Source organism: Scophthalmus maximus, chromosome 17 (assembly GCF_022379125.1).
Source record: "Scophthalmus maximus strain ysfricsl-2021 chromosome 17, ASM2237912v1, whole genome shotgun sequence".
Lineage (NCBI taxonomy): Eukaryota > Metazoa > Chordata > Actinopteri > Pleuronectiformes > Scophthalmidae > Scophthalmus > Scophthalmus maximus.
The window spans coordinates 4,327,470-4,352,711 of NC_061531.1; the positions used below are offsets into that span (position 1 = coordinate 4,327,470).

At 43.1% G+C, this 25,242-nt stretch overlaps 1 protein-coding gene across 12 annotated transcripts in view; it reads left to right on the forward strand.

The window, feature by feature from the left end:
• The window catches only part of caskin1 (CASK interacting protein 1), a 94,928-nt gene that overhangs the window by 22,110 nt on the left and 47,576 nt on the right, over positions 1 to 25,242 (forward strand). For all 12 annotated transcript variants that reach the window (XM_035614683.2, XM_035614685.2, XM_035614687.2 and 9 more), the window contains exon 2: positions 24,925 to 24,976. In XM_035614683.2, coding sequence (XP_035470576.2) covers positions 24,925 to 24,976 — 52 coding nt within the window. The remainder of the gene's footprint in view (positions 1 to 24,924; positions 24,977 to 25,242) is intronic.

Consider the following 25,242-nt stretch of genomic DNA (forward strand, 5'->3'; position numbering starts at 1 on the left):
TGTGCATGTTCAAAATGTGTGCGAGTGATTACATTGGTCCGTCAGGCTTTGGGTTTCTGCTCATGTTGAAGTGGTGCAAGAGCGATACTCGACTTTATAACATAGGCGGCAAAACTTCACTGAAAAGTGTGTTTTCTGCTTGCAAGCTGCTAGGGCAATCAATTGTGAGCATGTCCAGCCGCCCATATTCGATTGTGGGGTCACAGGTTACATAAGAATTGATGATTAGCACAGCCAGGGTGTACTATTTACTCAGTGTGGAGGCTGTCGTCCTAAATGATACTAAATCAGAGTTTCATTTCTATATTTAGGAAGACAGCAACATTTTTCCCAGCCCAGCATTATAAGATACTTTTAGTGAAAAAGTATATACTGTAAACTGTAAGCTAAATCCACAAACATGGGTTAGGGTTAAGGTCATGCCAAGGTCATGGCATCATGTCCAGGTCTGTCGACGTCACCAGTGCCTTCCGTTTCATCAGCTTCTGTGTATAATCTCTCATTCATCATTTCTTTCATCCGTCCCGGATGCGCGTTCCTGGAGTTCATTTTCAATTTTCTAAGGTCGTCATCAACCGCGGCATTTGCTCTGTCAAATTGAAAACCTCGGTGATTTTGATGCGATTTAATGATTGTGAGCATAGAACGAAACCACAATGCGTGGTAGCATGGAATCTTATGTCACCATAACTTGGCCAGCTATGGCTCAGGAGGTTGAGTGGAAGGTTGGTGGTGGTTCGATCCCCGACTCAGTCTGCATGTTGAATTGACCTTGGGCAGGATGCTGAACCTCAAATCGCACAATAGTGTGTGTGTGTGTGTGTGTGTGTGTGTGTGTGTGTGAATGTGGCCTGCAGCGTAAAGCGCTTTGGGAGGTCATAAGGTTAAAAAAGTGATATATAAATGCACCAATTCTTTTTAACTCACCTCTTCTGTTGAGCTGCAATGTTTAGCCGGCCAACATCAAGCTTGAACCTTGTGGGAAATGGGATAACATAGATATTGAATATAAACAATAATATTAGATGGTTCTTTTCCATATTAAATAACATACTGTCAAAAAAGACTTTTTGTTAATAGTGTAGTTACAAAAGCAGAAAGTGAAAACGGTGCAGTGTGTCTAGGCTGCACATGTGTTTGCATGTTTGTGTACATGCAATTGTGCTAGGTCATGTCTGCATTGTTGTTTTATTGTGTGTGTGTGTGTGTGTGTGTGTGTGTGTGTGTGTGTCATGTGCGTGTTTGTGTGCAATGTACTGTATGGGGAGGGGGTTAACTCAGCGCTGGCTGGTTTCCAGAGCCAATTTCCAGCCTGAAAGTGGGAGATAACAGAGCACTGCTCGGAAAGGGAGTAAGAGGATGACTGAGAGAGGCACTGAAAAAGCAACTCAGAGAGAAAGGGAAATGGGAGTTTACCGGCCGGCCGGGGATGGTATAAGAAGATGATGGAGAGACAATCAAGAGAAGAATGAGAGTGTGGGGGGAAAAGGAGGAGGAGTTAAGAGGGCCAGAAGAAATACGAGGGGATTAGAAAAAGTAGAAGAGGTGGAGATGAGAGCGGTGGAGGGTGGGAAGAGGAGAGAGCTGGAGTGAGAGGAGAACCCTTGGTGGAAGAGGGAGGAGGAGGAGGAGTGGTGTGGAGGCGGGTGATCGTTATGAGTCATGCCCATGGGAAGCTGCATGCCGCAGGGGAAACAGCTCACTGACAGTCCCAGGCTTTAAAAAAGGCCTCCTGGAACTTTGCATAATGTGTGTGGGGCGAGACGGATAGAGGTCAGAGTAAAACTGGGACACAACAGACCTCTCCTCTCCTCCTCATCCTCATCCTCCTCCTCCTCTCCTCTTCTCTTCACATCTCTCCTCTCCTCTCCTCTCCTTGCCTCCCAGAGCAGATTTACTGCAGCAGTACAAGGCCAGACAGATAACTACACACACCAACACAATCACACACACACGCACGCACGCACGCACGCACGCACGCACGCACGCACACACACAGTTGTTCCTCTTTATTAATGTCCCGTGACTAACGAGCCTTACGTGAAAGGTTGCAAACGTGTGTGTTTTTTTTTAAATCTCACTCCATCTCTATTTTTGTCTTATCATCTTTCTCTGTTTCTCTATTCCACCTCCCCCCTCTCTCCTCCTCTCACAGTCTAAATGCAGTGAGCAATCACAACACTCCATAACAGTCCGAGCCCACGCTGTTGGTGTGTGTGAGAGGGATGGAGAGGAGAGAGATGGAGAGAGGGGAGGAAGGAATCTGATTGAGGGGATATTGATAGCAGAATGCAGAGAAATTGAGATTGCAGGAGTGAGGAGGCTCAGAGGGGAGGAAGAGGCAGAGGGAGACGAATCCAGCAGGATGAGGTGGTGGTGTCAATTGTTGCTGTTGCTGTTGTTGTTGTTGTTGTGTGCCAGCCTGCAGCTCTGAGTCTGCTTTTCTAATCCATCGCTGGCTTATTCCTGGCCATGATCACTGCCACACTTGTGATGAATTTGTCACTTCTTCCCCCTCCTCCCTTTTTACTCCACCCAACTCGGCGTTCAGCGTATTTCTTCCCACCTCCTCCTCTCTCCTTCTATGGTCCTTCTCTTTCGTAGTTTGGCAGTTTTTCTCTTCTGCGCTGTTGACTGTCGACTTTTTAATTTGTTTCGTTTCAGCTTCCCTTCTTCTTGTTGCCTTTTTAGGTCAAGGTGCCACTGCGCTCGATTGTGCTGTGTTGCCACGGTCAATGTGTGTGTCTTTGTCTGTGTGTGTGTGAGTGTGTGTGCTGTAGTTGAGTCTTTTGTTTGCATGCGTTTGTCAAATGCAATAAATTACTCAACAACATCATGTCTACACATATGTGTGCTTAAGAAATTACATACTGTAACTGCAGTCCAGTCAGTGTGTGTGTGTGTGTGTGTGTGTGTGTGTGTGTGTGTTGTCATAGTGGAAACTAGCCTGGAAATGATCGTTATTTGGTTGCTTTTGGGTGAACAGAATGGAAACTGTGAACTGATGGTCGGTTGTGTATAAGTATATGTGTGTTTGTGTGTGTGTGTGTGTGTGTGTGTGTGTGTGCGTGTGATGAGGTCGTTGTCTGTTCAGTATAGTAATCACAGTGCTGCCCGGAGGTCTGCACTCATAGAGAGGGCCCGGCAAGTCAATTGTCACAATCAACACAACTACAAACACACAACTCAAAGCAGCACAATTCACAGACAAAATCAAAGTCTGCACGAGAATACGCTTCATAACGCACACAATCACAACGTCGTGTACACAACAATTAACCGAATTAAACAGCATTAATATGGCCAGTGTGAAATGCTTTTTATGTGGTTCCTTGATGAGTTGTGTCATCGATCAGAGAGCGTGACCTCATTTGTTAATCGGTCCTCTCTCAATCACTTCCTGTCTTGTCGTCCCGTCTTCTTCTGTGCCTCTGCCTCTGTGGATGGAGGTTTTTTTGTGGGACTGCAGGGCTGCACTTTCACTGTGTGTAGTCCCGTCAGAGGCACCGTCTACACAACATCCTCTCAGGTCAATAAACTGCTGCTGCACTATTACCACCACTAGATTTGTATCTGCATGTCCACAAGGGCCCCGTGTGCAGAATGTCTTCATCTACGTACAGTACACAGAGTACTAGTATGGGAGGTAGAAATAGTAAACTGACAAGAACACATTATTTGGATATTTAAACATTACTCGGATATGAACTCATAATACACTCCTCACCGTTTGGATTTGGTCATCTCGTTGTGTCTAAGGCTACATGCACACTACAAGATTTACAAACGCATCACTGCGACGGGGGGAAAAAAGAGACTTTTGGAAACCATGACGCAGTCAACCTCATTTGCTTACCTGGACGGGGTTAGTGTTATGGTTAGGGTTATAGTTTAAAATTGTATCTGATGATCTGCGTCAAATGAGAAATACCGCTACGTATCAGTCTCGGCTTTCCTGCCTTCTTCCTCTCTTGGATTTTGAGGCCCGACTAGGACGAGAGTTATCATGCTGCCCTCGACAGTCCTGGAGGAATCACATCTCCAGTTCCTATACTGTACAGCATCCGTGGTACCTGTTTTGAAAAGCAAGATATTTTGCTACCCACTTGGTGGCGAAGTATCTGTTCTCGTGAAATCCCGAGTACAAACAAATTCTGATACAAGCTCCACCGCCTCTGGTAAAAGTTCAAATACAGCTATTTCTTTTGTTATAAACAGATATGTAATCATTTGTATACCTCTGATGGGTTGTAGTGTTCATTCGTAGGAACATAGCTGTGTATGTGTGTGTGCATCTGTTACCACTGTTACTATTCTATATCTGCCCCTAAACACTCGCCCACTGCACAGATCAGCTAGGTCAACGACCTTTCACACACAACATTTTATGCAGCCTAACCTCTCAATTGCTTGGCTCTCTGTCTGTGTGTGTTTGTGTGTGTGTGTGTGTGTGTGTGTGTGTATATGTTTTTTGTTAGATGGGTTATGGCTGCCGGTGTTGAGCACTCTGCTCTCATCCAGCCAAAGGCGGCGGGTCTGCAGCGGTCCTATACTTGGGTGACGTTAAACAACACAGACGGCAAAGATAGAAGAACGGATCACGTGGTCGTTGTTTTTTTTATTATTCCTGCAGCAATGTCCCACTTCACATTTAAACACAGGAGAGTTTACCGCAACCCGGCTGAAGTATTGATCCAGGAGGTGAAAGGTCAGGTGGTTACCAGAATAATCCTCCTCTGGGGACCATGAATATCACTTCCAGGCCAGGTTACAGTCTATTAGGTTGCTTTGTATTCAACCTATCATCAAACTATACACACAGTAACTTACTTGGTTAATTTGACCTCTAATTTTCGGGGTTGAAATGCCTGACTACAGCCGTAACCGGACGGGACAGGCAGCGGCCTCCATCTCACTCAGACTCACCCTGGGCCCAGGTGCACAGCCGCCTGTACCCGTCGCAGACATCTTAACCGAGCGGACACGACGACTTGATGTAGTGGAATGATTTCACCCCGGAGAGCAGCTTGAAAGCGAGGCGCGCTCACTCCGCAGCTACTTCTGGGGACCGAAATATCCCTAGAAGTGAATGACTGACTGAAAAAAAACAGTGATAAGTGATCACTAAGTGATAAGAGGAGTCTGCGACTGATGGTCAGAATTTTCAACTTTTAGTGTAAAGCTGTCTCTGAGGCCTCCGCCCGCCGCATTCATGTTCCACATTTGTTTGCAAGCAGTATCACCAATATGGAAAAAAACAAAACTATAGCATCACATGTCGACCGTTTGACAGACAATAACTTACAGGCCCTTCACTTAATGTTGGCTCCGGACCCAGGTGAGATATTGCGCTATATGATTTAGACAAGTGTGGGTGATATATCAGGTTCCTGAGAACAGGAGTGCTGTCTTAGCAGAAAAATCCTCCTTTCTCATCCCCGTGAATGAATTACTGAGTAATGCCGGATCAGCAATCCTATTCTTGGTGGTTTAGTACACACTGACCCAGATTTACTGTAAATGATTTGCCTTTCTCACGCAAAGTTAGGATTTTGGGTTAGAAACACCGTGTCTCATTAGTGTAGCCAGTCTTCCACACCGAATGCTCTCATTTCAATATCATCCCGTATAATGGACTGTTTACTTTGTGAATCCCATTTTTGGGGATAAATTGGTTCTGTTAAACTGAAGTCTGTGGTAGAATACACACCATATTTTTAAGGCTGCTTTAATCTCATATTAGATGTGAAGGAAGGTATAGTAATAATTAGAGATTTCAAGATCAGATATTCAATATCGGTATCAGAGTAACATTGGCCAAAATGACTGGCTAGGATATCGGAAAGAAATAAGAAGTAAAATCTGATCTGAACATTACAGTAAACATACCAAATAAATACTTATATACGTATCTACTAAGCCTTGAACGACCATTCCGGCATCATATTTTCATGTTAATTTATTATTATTTAATTAACAGTTTACAGTTCAATTTGTTTTTCGCTTGTTTGAACGGTGCTGACCATAAAACATTCTGCCAAAAGTTTTGTGAGAAATAAAACAGCAGTATTCCATAACTCAGTCATGTTGCTGCCTATGTATGTCTTCTTTGAGGGGAGTTGATTATTTGTTTCACAGTTGAGATGGCTAGGTTAAGCAAAGTGCATCCTGAACAATGCATTATGAATATTTTATTTTACGAGTGTGGAAAAGATTGTATCAAGATTAGTATCGGATCGGTACTGGCAGATACTCAAGGTTGCAGGATGGGTATCGGATCGGACACAAAGAAATGGTCCCATCCCTAGTAATAATAATAATGATATTAACTTGATCAAAGACAACAAGTGGAACAACACAGTTCTGGTAAATCGAAGGGATAAACTTTATAAAAAAGATTAAATCAATTACATAAAAGCCATTCAGTAAAAGTTTCGAGAGACGATTTGAAAACAGGCTGTGAAGGTTCTGGTCTGAATTCCTCAAGTGAACTAGAGATAGTGAGCGGGGCCTAATCGGGAGATCTCGGGCTACGCACTGCTGAGCGCTGATTTAGAAAAACTCTGCGCCCAAGTCGCGCAGGGCGTTGACAGTCAAGAGCAAGTGATCAGAATCTCCCTATTGAAGATCGGAGAAACCCGGGTCTGAACAAAGAGACAGACGGTATTCAGCAACGGGCAAAGGGAAGTCGAGAAGGATCACAGTAGGGATGGTAATGAGACAGTGAATGAAACAAAAGAATAAAAAAAACAACGAATGATGGAGAGTCAGTAAAAGAGCAATGTAGAGGTGGGAGGGTGAGGGAGAGCGGTGAAATCCTTTAAGAGAGAAAGCTCTTTCTACAGCAGACACATGCTCCCTATTGATCACCGAGCCACGTGATCGTCCCCCGGGGGAGCGTCACCGTCTCCTGTAAGTCTCTCTCTGCCTGCGAGCGTACGCTCGCCCGTCTGTGTTGGTGTCGCCACGCCGTCTGCGCGTCGCAGCGGGTTAAGCGAGGGGCGATCGGATGTGGCGTCTGCGCCTGCTCTTAGAGCCTCACTGTGTTTAGCTTTTTTTTTTTTTTTTTCCCAGGCTAAACCAGGTCAGATGTAAAACGACATTCGCACGGGGAGGGCCGGTTGCACTGACACTGATAGTACAATATATCCAGCTCTAGACTCTAACGGTCCCCGTTTGAATGGATGTGCAGACAACAACCTCTGGATTACTTTAATAGAAAACGTAAAAATGTGATGATTCTCAGGCAAGTGCTGGGGTTATGAGGAGGGTCCTTTTTCTACGATTTCTAGGTGGAATTGTTTGGATGTTTAATTACATCGGAGTCCCCAGAAAGTGTCTTTACATGGACTTTGTATGGAACGACACTGCCTCTAAAGTTCACTTTGCATCAAACTGTACCATTGGCACCGCAGTGATTTATGCTAAATGCTATCATCACCATGATATGATATGACGCTCACCACTGCTATTTCAGTGTGATGTCTTGCTACTTGATATGAACTACAGCCAGAGGCAGGAAATTCGAGCCAAGATAGTTTAACAACTACCGGTCAAAGGTTTTTCTTAATCATGTTCCTCATAGTCATGGTCCTTATAATTTCATAAATTCTAAATCTAATAGTCAAACTGCCATGAGAGGTAATGTGAGCCTTCCCACCGTCATTTTGGACTCGTCTCTGGACTTTCTCGAGTTAATCATAAACGCCACGTGTCAATTAGAGCGACAGATGTTACATAATCTAAAGATTGACACAAATTCTAATTTAGACGTCGTTGCTCCAAATCAACACAAGACAAACCATCTGCAACACTTTACATGTGTGACTACCGCATAAACATCGGACACAGCAGAGATGGAAATACATGGAGAACATAGCCAGTGTGTGTGTGCACCATTAAGGGAGATGACCTTGATAACCGGCGAGAAGGCTGTTGCTAGGTAACTGTCAGTGTATCCGACTGTGGCAGTTGTAGCGCTCCCGGTGCAAGGTCTTGTGAGCAATGATCATCAAAGAGTGCGTCAGTCCTCCCTTTTTTCCCCGCTATTGATGAAGCTATACTTTGTCCTGCTCCGTTGGAGCTCAGCGATTCAGTTTTTAATGAGACTTCTGTTGGAATATGGTTCCATATGAAAAAAAGAAAAAAGTAAAATGCAAGTCATAACCAGATTGGAGCCTGAGGCACTTAGGTGTGCGTAAATAATAGTAATGCACTTGATGCTTGGCTCTACTAATCGTGATTAAAAAACATTTCCTCGTCTGTATGAGGCCACTGTTTTGCTGTCTCATCACAAGGATTATTTTTTATTATTTATTATTATTGCATTGACAGTTGTTCACAGAAGGCCACCGCCGCTTCCTGCTGAAGGATTTGATATTATCCAGTTAGAAGTTAAAACAATCTTTTGTTTTGTTCCCACATTAATGACTATTATTAATCGACAAGAGAGTTAAAAATTGACTTACGTTTCTGGACACGAGGGGTGTGCCGATCCTCCAAATCTCCAGACCATATATGGTTCGTTTCGGAACCTTTACTCTCTGAGCAACACACTGAAAAAGAAAATTGTTCAACAACTTTGAAAAATGACTTCAATTGTTACCACACAAATAAAGGTTGCTCAACCTGAAGTTAACAAGTTGGGACAATTGAAAACTTTCATTTCAATAGACTTAATTCATTTGTTTGTAACCAATTGAAGTATTTATTTTTTTAAGTTGGTAAACAATATTCCTTTTTCAGCGCAGCACAGATAACCTTGAGCTAGGTCAACCAGCATAGCTTTTACCACCGTGGGCGTGATCATGCGTTTATGATTGGCCCCCAAAACGTTACAAGATACAGTAGTCAGAAGTCAACGAAATTAGGTGTAATGTGTGATATAACCTAATATAAAGCTTGGCCTAACTTTACATACATTTTATGATGTAATAGTCATTGTGAAATGGAAAAACAACGAGAGCTCAACAGGCTGAACCTGCAGAGGGTTCGGGTGTCGCAGTTCCGTTGTCCTGTATCGTGATACAAGATTGGGAGCGTTTGTTTCACTCTTTCAGTTCCCTAAACGTTACACACTTTATATACACGTGGATATGATCTGATTTTAAGATAAATGACTGCATTAATAATACAGAAATTCAATACCGCCTCTTGCCCTCTGGTCCCTCCCCCTAACTGCTCACATGGTAGGTTTGTCCTAACACACCAAGGTCAACATGATGTCATGCGTGACCCCTCAGCTCTGTTCAGCTCACTTTATCTCAGTTGCACGGCTCCGTTCTGTGTCTCGGAGAAGGGATGAGCTGCCCCACCCACCATCTGATTGGTGGTGGTAAAGTTCCAAAGGGCCCATTGGTTAACGTCGGTGAGATGATAAGGAAGCAGCTCCCTGTCCCGTTCCAGCGGGAGTTCAATCAAGGAGCACTCTTGTATCCATGGAGACAGCCTCCCATGGTAAGCTGAGTGTGTGTGTAAGTGTGTGTGGTCAAGGCAGGGGTTGGAGTTTCATGTGTGTATAAATAGCCGGTTAGAGCAAACCCACTGTTCTAGTAAAAGCCTGCAGTGTGGCGTCGAGTGCACCACACACTACTACTGCTGCCACCACCACCACCACCACCACATGCTTATCCTTTTTACTTCTCCTACTGTATGTATTTCAAGAAAAAAGTGACATAGTGGTGGAAAAACAAATAAAAACAAATGTCACAGAAAGAGAGATGAAATTGACAAAGCAAAGTATACTAATTTTACTCAAAGGAGGCAAAAGGTTTCAAGTGAAGGACAGATAACAGTACAAAATCAAAAAATATATTTTCTGTCAAGCGACAGCAACAGATCTTTACATTTGAGAAGCTGAAACCAGATAATATTGAGCGTTTTTGCTTAAAAGAATGACAGAAATGATTACGCAATTATCCGAATGACAGCTGGTTAATTTTGGGTTGATTGACTAATTGAGCAATTGACTAATCATTGCAGCGCTCAAAACTGTCTCAGTTACACAACATTTAAGGAGGTAATGCTATAAAAAGGCTTTTAAGATGGACTTGATGATGTGTTTGGCAAAGCTAGGCCACTGTAATCTTGAGTGATGTCGGCCGGCAAACTTCCCCAAATACAGTAAAGGGCAGGACAGAGCCCAAACCAGCATCCGGGTCCAGCTTTTACACATTATTTTCAACCTCCATGTAACCCCACAAACTAATGAAGTTACAAGATTTGCATTTTACATCTTACCTTTGCAGATTAACACAGTGTTTTCACCACTACTCACATTTCTTTCTCATGCATTCACGGTTTATGACGTGATGAAGATTGTGCTCAGATAACAGCGATAGAGGAACAGCTGTGCCACGGTTCTTCAGTGTCCCTGGTCGGATCTTTCCGTCGGTACACTCGCTTGTAGTACACTGTGTGCACAGATTGGTGTGGTGCATGAATTCTGACAGCATATGGCGTTGTCCCAAATCAAACTCACTGGAAATGATCCTTGCAACGTTTGACATGTCCTCTCACATCTGTCGCCATCTGAGGTCGAGGCAGGGAAGTTGTACCCGGCGTTTTACACTCGACCTTTCGACCATGTTGCGAGCATTAATAGTGCTCGTTTAATAGTACTCTGCACCTTGCGCTTTTGCTCACACAATAGTACTCTTTCCCTTTCGTTTTAGTTCAGTTTAGTTTTTAATGGCGTAATAACAGAAAATTGTGAATGTACGCCGTTAGGTTGAAACTATGCACTAATGCATCCTGATGAAAACGTCCATAAATCAAGCTGTGAGCGTGCATCAGTCACATGTTCACGTGTATTGTGTTCACGTGGATTCCTAATATTGTTAAAGAACACGGCAATAATGCGGTGCATTACAGTCAGCCCGCATTGATTGGTTTGCCTCATCATCATTTCCTGTGTCAGTGCTTCCTGTCCCAGCTTCTTTTTCTTTTTACCCGTCTCTGTCTCTTTCTCTCTGATGCTCCTGTATCCATTTGGAAAGTTTCTCCGGTCTAATTCAATCACCGCGCTTCCTCTTAACCTGCTTCTGAAGTCACATGTATGGACCTGTGTGTGTGTGTGTGTGTGTGTGTGTGTGTGTGTGTGTGTGTGTGTGTGTGTGTGTGTGTGTGTGTGTGTGTGTGTGTGTGTGTGTGTGTGTGCGCAGCTGAGCAAATATGGATCAGCAGCTCGGAACTAATCACTACTTGTCATCCTGTCCTGTTGTGTGCGCAAACACACACACACACGCACACAAACAAATATTAGAATGCCGTGCATTACACAGGGATGACTCATTGATCCCTCAGGCTGTTGCACCATCTATATGTGAACTCGAAAAGTGGCTTAGGTTGAGGACAGTGGAGGCAACACTTGGGTTGGAGGTGGGTAGTGTTGCTGGCATCGCCCGATTACTCGTTAAATCCTGTGTCAACAGACATGTTTAGCAGCTATAGATTGCTAATTGTTTTTTTTACATAACCTCATCATTTTTCACTTTTAGTGTTAAAACATTTAACATTTGAATTCAGTTTCAGACACTTGACATTACTCAGTCACAAGGGATATTCCTGAAAGTGGATTCGGTGAAAACTCTTTCTTTGTTCATTCCCCAACCAAGATGAGGGAAACTCCGGTTTTCTGTTCCAAAACACCGTCATGGTGTGATCGATCGCGCTGATGGGACCTCCCTATCATACTGATCAAATCATATTGTAGATGATGTGCTATTTTTGAGTGAGCATGATTTTAGTGCGGTTGAAAAGACTTCACATTTAAAAACTGGACTACATTTAATGTAGAAGTGATATTCTGAAGGTACGCTGCATGTAGACTCAACCGTTTCTTTTAGTACCTTTAAATGTACTCCTTGTTGAAATATAAAATCACCACATTCATTAGGCTGCGACTGGGTCGGACTAGGAGGTACAAATCATAGATCTGTAAACTATCCGTATGATCAATACTCTCATCCTCTGCTGCCAGCGGCTCTTAACATATATAAATGTTTAATCTAGCAAACAGTGGTATTTCAGCACTTCAGCTTCCATTTAGTAAATTAAAGTCTGCTAAATAATGTGGTCCGGTGGACAACGCTATAAACGCAACAGTGTCACCTTATTGACTCTTATCCAACGCAGGCTCTTCCTCTGCTGCTGCATTTCCACAGATAAAAGTGCATCGCCACATATTAGTCTTTCTGGCTCCTCTGGATTAAAATGGAAGCCATGCTCTTCAATGTCTCGTTTCCTATGGTAAATTGCATTATCGTCGCTCCATTAATGATTCATTTCATTCACCAGACACTCACTGAACTCGGAGTGAACATAGTTGCCCGAACTTAGTGGGATCAGCTGTTCTGGAAGGAAAAAATCTGGGCTTCTCGTCTCAGGGCTCATGGATTTACTGCTACGAGAGCCTCGGTTACTTTGGAAAGACTAGACAAGGTTGCTGGTTTCTGAAGTTAGGAGATGAGGCCTTGCTTTTGACCATGCAGTATAGTGTACACGGACAGGAAGGGAGAGACTAAGGGGAAGGAAAAGACAGGACAGTGGGGAGGAGAGGAGAGAAGTGGATGGGAGGAAAGCTGTAAGGAGGGGGGGGGGGGGGGGGGGGGGGGGGGGGGAAGAGGAGGAGAGAAGAAGGCAGACATGGAGGAGAAGATGACACGAGAGGGAACAGGAGACATTGATCAGGTAATGGAATAAGAAAGATGGGTCGGTCTGTTGGCTTCATCTGGGAGTCAGTTTGTCTCTCTCACACACACACACACACACACACACACACACACACCCTCCCTCTTCCTCCATCCTGTGTTTTTTTTCTTTTCTTCTTGCACTCTGATCCTCCCTCCGCTGTTGGAGGCCTCAGAAACAGATGTGTGCCGGGATCACACGTGTGTGAGGGAGTGCACAGAAGTGTCTCAGTGTTTGTGCTCTCGTAATTGTGTGTATGTGCGTGCGTGTGCTTGCATGTGTGTGTGTGTGTGTGCGTGTGTCTGTGTGGAGAGATATGGGATGGTATGATGTATGTATTTTTAGTAAATTAATTCAGCTCGCTGCACCTCGACTTCCTGTGGCACACTGAACAATGCTCATCTGTGTGTGTGTGTGTGTGTGTGCGTGTGTGTGTGTGTGTGTGTGTGAGTGTTGGCTGCATGCTGTCTTTGCCTGTACATGTGTTTGTGATGTTGTTGTGTTTACTTTCCACCCCTGTGTTTATGTGTTGTGATGCATCCATCATGTGATGTCATACAGTCTGACAGTGTGCAATTATTGACGGTCTGTTTCCCATAATGCAGCTGTCAATCAATGAAGTAGTCTGGGCTCAGTCAACTAGCAGAAGAGAGAAAGAGAGTATGGTCATCGTGTCTCGTGTTATTTAGTCTAATCTAGTCTTCTAATCCGTCATCTGTTCATTCTTTGAAATTCATTCTGGTGAATTATCGTGTGCGCCCTCGAGGTCACTTTCTGGACACACAGGAAAGGGAGAAACAAAACAAGAAACCCCCTTTTTGTTGTCCACATTTACAGTATTGACCTAAGTGAATAAATTAATGATACATAGACCATTTCTCACACCAAATAGGCTTTTATTTACTATTTTCTACAATGTTTGGCCACTGTATCAATGTTAAAAAATTTAAAAAAGATAATAAGATGAGATAATCCGTTTATAGTCCCACAATGAGGAATTTTGCAACGTTACAGCAACAAAGATGTAAAAAATAAAAGAACATGAGTTTATAAAAAGTAATAAATTAGTAAACATGCTAGAGCTGCAAAAGTTAATTGATTTATCGATTAGTAATCGATTACTAAATTAATCACCAACTTCTTTGATCATCGATTAATCGGTTCAAAACTCTCTGATTGCAGCTTCTTAAATGTGAGTTTTCTGGTTTCTTTGCTCCTCTGTGACAGCAAATTGAATATCTTTGGTTTGTGGACAAAACAAAACATCATATTGGCGTTTTGGGAAACACGATGGACATTTTTCACCATTTTATGACATTTTTTGGACCAAACAACGAATCAATTAATTGAGATAATTATCAACATGAAAATAGTCATTAGTTTCTGCCCTACAAAGATCTTAAAAAAGAGGAACACGAGTTAAAAAAGTAATAATTGAGTAAACAAGAAATAATATATACAATGTATGTAGAGTGTATACAGTGTGAATACAATGTATACAGTGTAACAGGAGTGGATGTAAACCATTGATTTGCACAGATAGAAACTGAGTATTGCACAGTTAAGTGAGTTATTATAGTGCAGTTCTCTATGTGCTTACTTATGTGTGGCTACGTGCGCCTGCAGCCTTGTGGCAGTAGTGAAGTCCTTATCCCTCGCCGTTCCTGATGAATGGGATCTGCGGAGCTGTGCACTACAGCACTCCATTACAGATCAACTAATGACTTTAACCCGTTACGGAAGGGACACGTTTTCCTCGACACTTCACAAATCACTGCATAAACCGCGGGGAAAGGGTTGTGTTGGCATGCGTTTGGACTGGAATAATCCACAACCAAAAACTGAAAATCAGAACCCCGGCTCGTTTGTGCCGTGAATGATGTTGTTTATCCCAGGTGTCTCGGTGGTCTGTGTTAATGTCTTTTGTTTCCCTGTCTGTGGTATAATTGCGCTCGACTTCTGTTTGAACCCATTGTCCCGTGGACCGGATGAGACTGGAAACAAAAAGGGAATTTGTCAACATATTTCAACTGTTTCAGTTCAGTACATTTTTTTATTAACGTTCACCGAGTTGATTATTACCTCTGCCAAAGAGGTAATCTGTGGATCCAGGAATATTTTGAAGGTTTCTTCACTATTGGGAGCTGGACTGTATGATTATCATTATTACTACGGTAACTAATGATTTAACAGGGACGATATGGTATTTCACTGCGTTGAGCTCGGCCAATCTGGGTGCAGGTGTTGATTGGATGTCTGAATAGAGGAGTCTCCGTGAAGACGCTTTTGTTCACTCAGAGTCTCTCTGGAAGAACCAGATGCTGTTCTCGATGGTTCATCTGGAAATAAGGATGTCACGCTCTCACACTGTCACTATGCCAATGTGAATCTCTCTCGCTCTCGGTGTGTGTGTGTGTGTGTGTGTGTGTGTGTGTGTGTGTGTGTGTGTGTGTGTGTGTGTGTGTGTGTGTGTGTGTGTGTGTGTGTGTGTGTGTGAACCTTTGTGTGTATGCATGTGATTCTGAATCCCTGTGTTTTGGATGTGTGTACTCCTCCATGTGTAGGAAGGGCTAGAGGATGCTTGTTGCCAAGCAACCATCTCTGTGCAACCCATTGCTCCCTTGTGTGTGTGTGTGTGTGTGTGTGTGTGTGTGTGTGTGTTAGTGTGTGTTAGTGTGTGTGTGTGTGTGTGTGTGTGTGTGTGTGTGTGTGTGTGTGTAGTGAAGGAAAGCCGAGTTAGCCTGCAGGCTGAGGGGTTGCAGCAATATCATGAAATTAGTATTTTCCCAGAGTTCTGCTGCAGCAATGCTCCAAAATAAACAATCAATTCAGTGTGTGTTGTGTGTGTGTCCACAACTATTAAGGTGAAGCGTTAACTCAATTGCTGAAATTGGTTTATTGTGATATTGCATTTAAACACTAACTAAATTGATAACCCATATTTGTGCAAATAACATTTTGAATTGTCACACCTCATAAAATGGTCCCGGGGGCACTAGTACACCTCACCGCGTGTCACGTGCACTCCCCTACTTAATATCAGCTCGTATTAACAATGCTTTCAAATATATTTATTATATGTTTATATGTTTGCCTCCGCAAATAACAATGAAACCTGGTAAATAATGAAGGGCTATTGCTAAAACAAAAATCTTGACTCAATACGAATGAAAAATGAACATAAATGGGTGGAAAAATCACCTTCTATTAACAGTTTAAAAAGGGAAACAGTTTGACAATCGAAATCTATCACGTAACAGATTTCAGGTTGTACCGCTCGTCCCTTTATGCCGAGTAGTGACCTGTTCCTGTCTGAGTGGTGGTTACTGGGATGGAAGCAGCAACAGATGTGGAACTAACACCAATCTGCAAAAATTACCTCCAGTCCCCGCTGCTACGCCATTCCTGGCTGGATTCACTCTTTGGCAGGACACTGAGTTCCAGCAGTGCTGCACATTTTTATCTATCCGCCTCCCTTTTTTCTCTCTGATTTAATAATAATGAATAACTAAAATATAGTGCATTGTTTGACAGCTTCAGCCGAGTTTAACACATTAACCAACCCTGGCCTGATTCAGCAAGTTATACAAATGAAACAAACGAAAACTGCGTGGTGTGAGTATGTAAACTTGTGGTGATGGGTATGCTCAGTAATTTTATGTTTATTATGTAATGTAATGTACTTTAATGTGTAATATGACATCATGTGACTATGGGTGTGTCGGTCCTGTGTGTGTGTGTGTGAGCTGTGACAAGATGGTGTGTGTGTGCTACCCGCTCGAAAAGCTCTGACCAGGAAGTGTTGGGGAGGGAGGAAAGAAGAAGAGAGGGTCAATGGGGATCAAACAGCTCCTGCAGTCACCATGCTTGCGCACACACACACGCACACACACACACACACGGGCAGGTCATCTGTCGATTAATTGCTATTGCTAATTATTTAAGTTGAGACATGAGAGCTACGCACTTGTTCACAAATCACTGTAATGCATGTTTATTTGGTTTGAATGTGAAGCTGCCAGGTACTGTGTGTGTGTGTATGTGTGTGTGTGTGTGTGTGTGTGTGTGTGTGTGTGTAGGCCGATTAACTGTGTGCATACATCTGTCAGGCAGAAAATGATGTTGGCAGAGTTCCCATTCTTACCCGCTCTGTCCTTATATGATGTCTCGTACAAGGCTCTTGTCCTTATTTGATGGCATGGGGGCGGCCATGTACTCCTATGATGTCAGAAAGTAAGAGGGAGTTCATTGAGTGTGCGGAGTCCAAAGCGAAACGAGTATTCAGTGCACACACGCGTGAAGAAGAACGATAAGTCCACATGAAGCTGACTGTGTGCATGACCAGCATACATCATGATGCTGATCAAACCGATGTACAAAACATAACTTCTCTGAAAGAAAGATGAAATGATTGAAGCTGATGCCCGTGACATACGGTTGTATGTATTGCACCAGAAAATTCCCCCAAACCGGGAACTCAAGTGGTACAGGTGCACATTCATGTATACACACATGTACTGTATGTGCTTGTGCACACACCGTTGGTGTCTTCATCAGGATGCAGATATTCCAGAGCTTAGCACACTTACTGAGCCCCCCATAGATGCCGTGAATTAAGCATTTGTTTGCTGCCGGGTAATTTACGATGGAAGGATTACGCCCCCTGAAGCTCTTATTCTGGCATGAAAGCTAATGATGGTATGTTCTGTAAGAAAAGGCTGCCAAACTAGCCTTAAAGTCTGGCTGTACTTCACCAAAGTCGATGGAGACAACACTCGTTGCCACAAGTGACACGAATGTTTTCCAAGTAAAGGCGGTAACGCGAGCGATCCGTCGAAAACATTTAGTCAAAGTGAAAGTAAACTCTACTTCTGCTGGTCCATGACAAAGACCGGATCTGTTATTTTTTTAAATACATTGTCTTTTTAGTTGTCCTTTTTCTGACATGAGACGCTCACTTGTTGTTGTTTTTTTTTTTTTTTTTTTTTGATAAATCGTAATTCAGATCGTGGATCATAATTCTATCCCGAAAGATCGTCATATGGAGCTTATGGCCAGATCGCCCATCCCTCGCGTAGCCTATGACACCTGCTCATGACTCATAGGCTAGCAATAGCCTTGACAACCACACATTGGTTGGTTGGTTGTTTGACAAACAGACCGACCAATCAGTGTTGAATTCAGATTAGCGATGTCTTGTTTATGCTTTTATATTGGATTAGGCAACAACGGGTATAAAACATGATAAACATCCCTGTCTTACAGATATTTGTCTGGACTCGGGACAAACTAAGACAGACCGCGACGTCTAGGCCACCGTAGGAAAAATGATGATGCAGTAAATGAATAGAATTAAAAGACAACTTTGGATAGTGGGCATAGGATCAATAGGATTACAAAGATCGCATTCCTGATTTGATTCTGCATGGTGGGTAACGCTTGAAAGCAAAGAGCCTACCTTAATAATACAGGATGAAAGTATATATAAGACAGACCCTGCCACAACTCCTGCCAAAGTAATTTTTAGTGCCACACTCCGATCGAGGAACGAAACGCGATCGCCCCACTCGTTTGTGGAACTGTGGGGGAGGGACGGCACAAGGGGAGAGGTGAAAATGAAGACGGCGAGCTGGGGAGGTGAAGGGAAACAGTCAGAAGAGGGGAAACGGGGACAGATCGATCGGAGCCAAGACTACAGGTCTACTTTCAGAGAGCACTCCAGAGTCCAGCACACGCTTTTTCCATTCTCACTGCCAGAGAGAGAGAGAGGGGGAGGGAGGAAGAGATAAAGCAAAGAAAATAAAATAATTGGGGGATACGGGAGAAACGTAGTGAGCTACAGCATAATCAACCTTTCCTCTCCTTTCTGCAATGTAAATGTGTTTCATGGTCGAACAAACTAAACTCCTTTAAAAGTCGTCTTCACACTAGACTCAGTATTAGAGGTTTTATGCAACAGCACAGCGTATCGAGCAAAGCGGCGACATTGTTCCAGTCTGTTCTCCCATGAGGATGAGATCAGCCCCTTAAACAACAAAATCATAGTCTCGTCCTTCACCTCCGCCGCCTCTATCTCGTGTCGGAAATATGAATATTTCCAGCCTTTTTGAACGCGCGAGCTCGGCCGTGCAGAGACGCTACAATTAAAAAAATCCATCCTGCTTTTTTTTTCCAGCTCTCCCTCACCCCTTGGCATTTAGTGGGGCATGTTAACAGGGAGCGATCAATAGCCCTTCAGGAGAGCATTGTGGCCTGTGCTGTTGAATTATCTTTGGGTTGGTGGTTCCGTTTCGTCTCACGCATATACACACGCACGCACACACGGAAATTGCACTCATGTAAGTGGGGGCCAAAGAGGAGCCATTTAGGAAATGTAAGAAAAACTCATACTGACATTTGTAGTAATGCAAAAGGTCGATACGTCAGTCCACTACTTTGTTCTATACTGGAAATATCTCAAAGGCTGTTTGCTGCGTCCGCACGGACTGTCACCAGCTGCACAAAATGTCATAACTTGGGTTATTGCTTCATCGGTGTGAATGTTAGAAGCATTCACGACACGTTTGCTCTACGAAAAAATGTTCAGCCTGCATTTTCTTTGGCCGTCTTCTCCACCCACAACCTAGAAACATCATTCGAACATCAAAAACGTTCAGCTCAATTAAGACACCCGGGCTCGTCTTCAACTGTTTCACAACTTTCATTCCTTCCGAAATACTCAACGTGTTCCGTGATCGTTCTAGTAATTGCACTTAAACGACCCATTTCCCCACTTTTCCCACTCTTCCTACTCCTTCTACTTCTCCATCCAAATTCAATCCAGAGACTCAGTTTAGCGTCAGCCTTTCAGCAGCCATCGCTCACACCGCAATTTCTTCAGAAATGGCCTTTTCTAGTTCTTCACGTTGTTGTTTTATTACCTGAGAAACCCTAGGCAAATTAAATATACCTGCCAAACTCAAGGCAATGCCACTGGCTTCAGCTGCACGTTGTTCTAATAAACATTTGTCAGCATGCAAAATTTGAATCAATAGTTGAAAGCTACATATCGTTGCAGGTTTGCATTGTTATCAGCATGATGAAGGAAGCATTTGGCACCTACATACAGTAGAGCCTCACATAGCATGGCTGCAGACTCCTTTAACAAAAACTATCAACGTGGAAGAAAATATTGCCACGGGGATTTGGAAAATGATATTGGAAGAGCTGTCGGTTGGTGAGATAAAGAAGAAAGAAAGTTTTTAATGATGAAAGTATGTGCGCTGTTCAATGTCCAGGGAAGCCGTTCTATTTTGTGTGCCAGCACTGGTTTGCAGACTAATAGTTCAGAATCAGAACCTTTATTGACATTGACATTGTGCACAGTGCAACAAAATTAAATTAGAAAAAGGACGGTCCTTACAGTGCACAAATAGCACACATCACACAAGAATAGAAATAAGAATAAAGAGTATAAATTATATTATGTATATTATGTTTTGCTGTATTTGTGTTTTCTTCATATTTATAGTTATTCATGATAAAGTTTATGGTTAAACTAAAATACCAAAGCCTCAATGACATTTCTTTGTCACAAAGGTTTGATAAGGACATTTTAGGAATCATTGACAGATACATTTTTTCATATATATATATATATTTATATATATATATCTCATCCTCTGGTGAAAACAGATTTGGCAGGCCTGTCGTTTCGTATTTTCTTCGCCCATATTTAACGTGAACATCAAACTTGTGGATGAACATGCTCATTGCGTGTTGTATGATTTCTCTCTGGTCTGGTATCTCATTTATACATTTTGAATATTTCATGATATTCAGAATCATTTCATATTGAACACAGCATAATTTGACATGCACTTCATACACACTGTATCAGCTGCTGTTGTTATACACACTGCTTTCATATTTTATTCACGCTTGAAGCTGCAATTCATCATTTGCTGTATTTGTCATATATATATATATATTGTTGTGATCATGGTCAATTTTCTCTAGCATATTTAAGCCAGTTGTTTATGTTATATTCTTTATGTTTTTCTCTCTTTTTTTTGCTTTATCTTATGGCAGCATGCCCACATCCTGGCTGGCATGAGCACAGAAAACAGCCTTTCCGATTTCCCCAGTGGCTCAATATTTTTAAATTGCAATTCTCTTTTACTTTACGATAACTGATCTTTATCTCTCAACATTTGAACAATGTCTTGCTTTGAGCATTTCCAGAGAAGCCTTGCTTCTGTGTTGAAAGTTTGTTTTTCAGATTCTTACAAAATGGTTTTGTTTTTTAACCGGTGACAATGTTTGTGTTGCACACTGTATTTTTATTGTATTCAGTTTCAGTTCATGGCTCAGATGCTGTCCTCCCTCCTGGCAGACCTCGGCCGGTAGCGCACAGTGAACACCTATGGATGCTGTCAGATGCTGTAACAGTGACTCCAGTGGTCCTGCAGTCATCTCAGCAGATGCCTGTGAATGTATGAAGTATACAGGGAGAGAAGGGTGGTTCGTGTTTGTTTGAGTGCATGCGTGTCTTTATCTGTGCATTTATATCAATGTATTCACGCATGTACACAGTATCTGAGTGTGTGTGTGTGTGTGTGTGTGTGTGTCTGACGTGTGAGTGTTTTCCTAATGGCAGTGTGGACTGTCGGGAGTGTTTTGGAGAAGTGTGTCCTCGGCTGACCGTCCTCTCCATAACCATGGTTTCACTGTTTGTTATGACTGTCTGCTCTGTTGCCGTCCAGGATCTCTGAGCAACACACACACACACACACACTGACGCAATAGCAAAAAGCTCATCACAACATTTTGTTAAAAAGCTTATTATTTTTGAAGTTTTAATTCTATTGACCAAAGCTATACATCATATTGGAATATTGCATATTTAACCACTGCTCATTGTACTTATGTAGCCACTGTCTAAAAGTACCAGTGTTAAAATATCAGCAACCCACCAGTATGTAACTTACCAAGAGTTTAAACTCAATGAAAACTGCAATAGGAAATTGTAGCTGTTTTTCATCAAACTCAAATTATACGTATCATCAAAGTGTCATTTAATCATTTAGATTTTGGAGAGTGGTGTTTGAGTCTTTTCAAAACCAAAAGTACAAAGCTGACATGCTAATGTTATCAACTTATCCAAGGAACAAGAGAACATTACTTTGTAGAGTTAACATTTTTCCTTTTAATATCTATAACACTAGCACTGACTGACACATACTGCAATAAAATAATCAAGCTCTTTTGTTGGCGCTGCTGATCAGGATCGGCTGCAGATAGAGAGACATGCAGCTTTCGCTGGTGTCTAATTTGCTAATAGGAATAATATCATGTGTGTAGCCATCAAATTCATATTCATGAACCTTTAAAAGGGTCTTGTTTTGAAATGAGTCAGCCGCAAACCATACAGTGCGAATCACAGCCTGTGTTTTTAAGCAGCAGTAACCATGTGCCACAGATGAAGGTCACCTAAAATGAGAAAAAACCTGTTGCTTTTGTCCGCAACTGTGTGAAATCCGTGAACCTATTTTTCTACTGAATTATTGTGATTTTGAAGGCAAATCTTTCATTGTTCTCGTTGTTAACCGAACGTGTGAGAACGGAAAGCATGACAGATGTAGCAACACGGTCAATTCACCAAGTCCCCGTTGACGCAGTTGAAAAGGCATTTTTTCTGCAGATTGTGTGACATCACTAAATGACACGAATGAGGCAGCCCGAGGAAACCTGCCCCCATCCAAAAGAAAAGGAGAAGACGATCCAAGGTGGATTTTTCCTGTAACTCGTGAAAACCAGATGCGCCGAGCGGAAAGTTTTCCTCACAGAGGCTCTTCGCGACGGCACCTTCAGATTAAACGAGAGGATCTTTGTCACGAGGGGAATGAACATTTTCCCGTGACGCAACAGGGCCACATGGAGGCTGGGGTCACGCCTGATGGCTGGTGGCCATGTCACGGGGTCCAAAATGTGGGTCAAAAGGTCATGACTGGCGGCTGCAGAACAGATGCGGATGGCCATAAACAAAGACTGGTGTGTGTGTGTGTGTGTGTGTGTGTGTGTGTATGCGCGCACATGTTTTGTTCTCTTTTGGGAAGAGGCCATTGCATGGTGCTTATCAGTGATATCAAAAGGTTTAAAGAGCTCTATTTTCTTTTCTCTCCTCTTCTATCTGTCTCCCCTCTTTCTTTCTTTTTACCACCATTCACCACACCTTATTACTGTAATACATGTTAGTGGATGCATGTCAGGTTCTATGGTGTTACACCTTTCTCCAAACAAGTACACACACACACTCCCACACACACACACACACACACACAGACACACAGACACACACACACACTCGCACAGGATGTAGATAGTGCCTTTGAAAGCTCATGGCCTCTTTGTGTGTGTGTGTGTGTGTGTGTGTGTGTGTACACGTTTTAGAGAGTGAGTGTGTGTTAGTGAATCCCTGCATTTAGCGGCCAGAAATAGCCTGTTAGGAAATCAATGTTCCTCCCCCAGTGGTGCTAGGAGCTGTCTCCTCTACAATAGAGGGACTGTCCTGTTTCCTGCACCCTGGAGCGTGTGCATATGTGTGTGTGTGTGTGTGTGAGTGTGTGTGTGTGTGTGTGTGTGTGTTTGGATAGAGTGAAAGAGAGAATGCAGGCTCATATTTATCCTCAGTTTTGCATCGCCAGCTAACCGGAGACATAGAACAGAAGGCAGAAAATAAAAATAATGTGCGGCAAAGTAGCAAAATGTTGTTTAGGAGCGTTCTACATCTTCTGTGTCATCGTATGTGAGCTAATACACGTGTCTGTGTGTTAACAATGAACTAAAGTCTTCTACCCTTTGACTTCCTCCACCCATACTTGTGTGAAAGCTGTATAGGTGCTATTAGGCATCAGCGCTGTCTAACTAGCAGTGTCATTGGGTTTCTGCGCCTGTGTCATTGCTCTGGCAGCGAGCTAGTCACCAGGCCTCTGACTGGCTCTGTGATGGATATGAGTGAGTGAGTGAGTGACATTATTACCGTGAGACAGAAAAGCAGCCAGACCAAACTAATCCGCCCTCTGGGTGCATGGAGGCCCATTACATGGAGATTATGACTGGAGGCAAGGCACAGCAGGTTTAAACATACACAATTTTGAAATGCGGGTGAAACATAAAGTGAACGCCCTCCGCTCAGACAGGAACTCCAACGGGCTCCTTTTCATAAATTAACCGTCTAACTGTAACACACTTGAACTGACGCTTCTTATTTTGGTAGTATTGCAGTCCATACCATAAATATGATCTACTTTTCCTGTGATGTGCAGGAGGAATTACATCTCAATACATTCGGTTTGACCAGTGTCAGATTGCAGACACGAATCGTGGGAAGGGTGTGTCGTGTGTGATACCATCCAATCACGAAGTGAACGTGGGCGGCCACGTCGTCGTTTCCAAAGGTTTCTGCCCGTCCAGTCCTGGAGTTTTTCAAACTAAAACAAGGCCGCCGGTGTTCTCAAAAGTCTCCGCTTCGGTGGATTGGTGCCAGACGTGAACGCAGAAAAAAGTGATGCATTTTAAAGCAAAAAAAAAAGGTATTAGTGTGGATGTACAGTGGGCTGTGTTGTTTGTTCACAACCTGCACAGTGTTTCATTTAACACGTAATGCAATGCCAACATCCACGCCCAGCGCCGGTATATTGTGCACACAAACGAAATGACACGAGGCCAAAGTGATGCAATTAGGAAAAGTAAAAATGTCACATGCAATACGTTCATTTCAACACATAAAGCTTCTAGTTTACTTCTTTTTCTTTTTATTTCACAACCCTTTTCAGGTAATTTAGCCTGAACGAGAATTGTACAATGAGGCTATTCAGCTCTTTTTTTTTTTTTTTTTGTGCTTTTTGCACAATCCAGTTCCATTCATGTTACATCATCAGCATGCGCCGCCCCGAGTGATGTGAACATGAATGACAGACACATATTACCACCGTGAGAGCCTGAAGTCCTTTTTTCCCTGCAAACAGCAGGCGAGGAAATGTGGCGACAATGTGACTCGTGCGTGTTTCAGAAGTGGCAGATAAGGGGCAGGTGAAAAATGTTGCAACCTCTTCCCATTTGCACGACGATGTTGTAAACACTAAGCACCGCACTGATATCGCTGTGTTATATCACACACACAAAAAGCCATCAACCGCATAGACTTATTGGCCCGCAAAAATCAATTCACGTTCCGCCTTATTTGTGTTTCAGAGCTCCTCGGTTCTGCAAAGAAAGTGAACGTCAACTTCCAGGACACAGACGGGTGAGTTGCTCTCTCTTTCTCCTCCCACGTACCTGTCATCCATTTCCATTAGTGTGTCTGGGTTTGAGATCATCAGCGTCTCTCTGGTTTCGCTCCGTCCCCCCTGCTATCCCTGCTCTCTCTTTCTCCGCCTCCTCATCCTCCTCTTCCTCTCCAGACTTACTAACGTCCACCCTCTTTCATTTCCCCCTCCCACCATCCTCCCAGTCCCATTCGCGGTCGCATAAAATCGGTTACTTCTGCATCCATATTATTAAAAGCTGAAG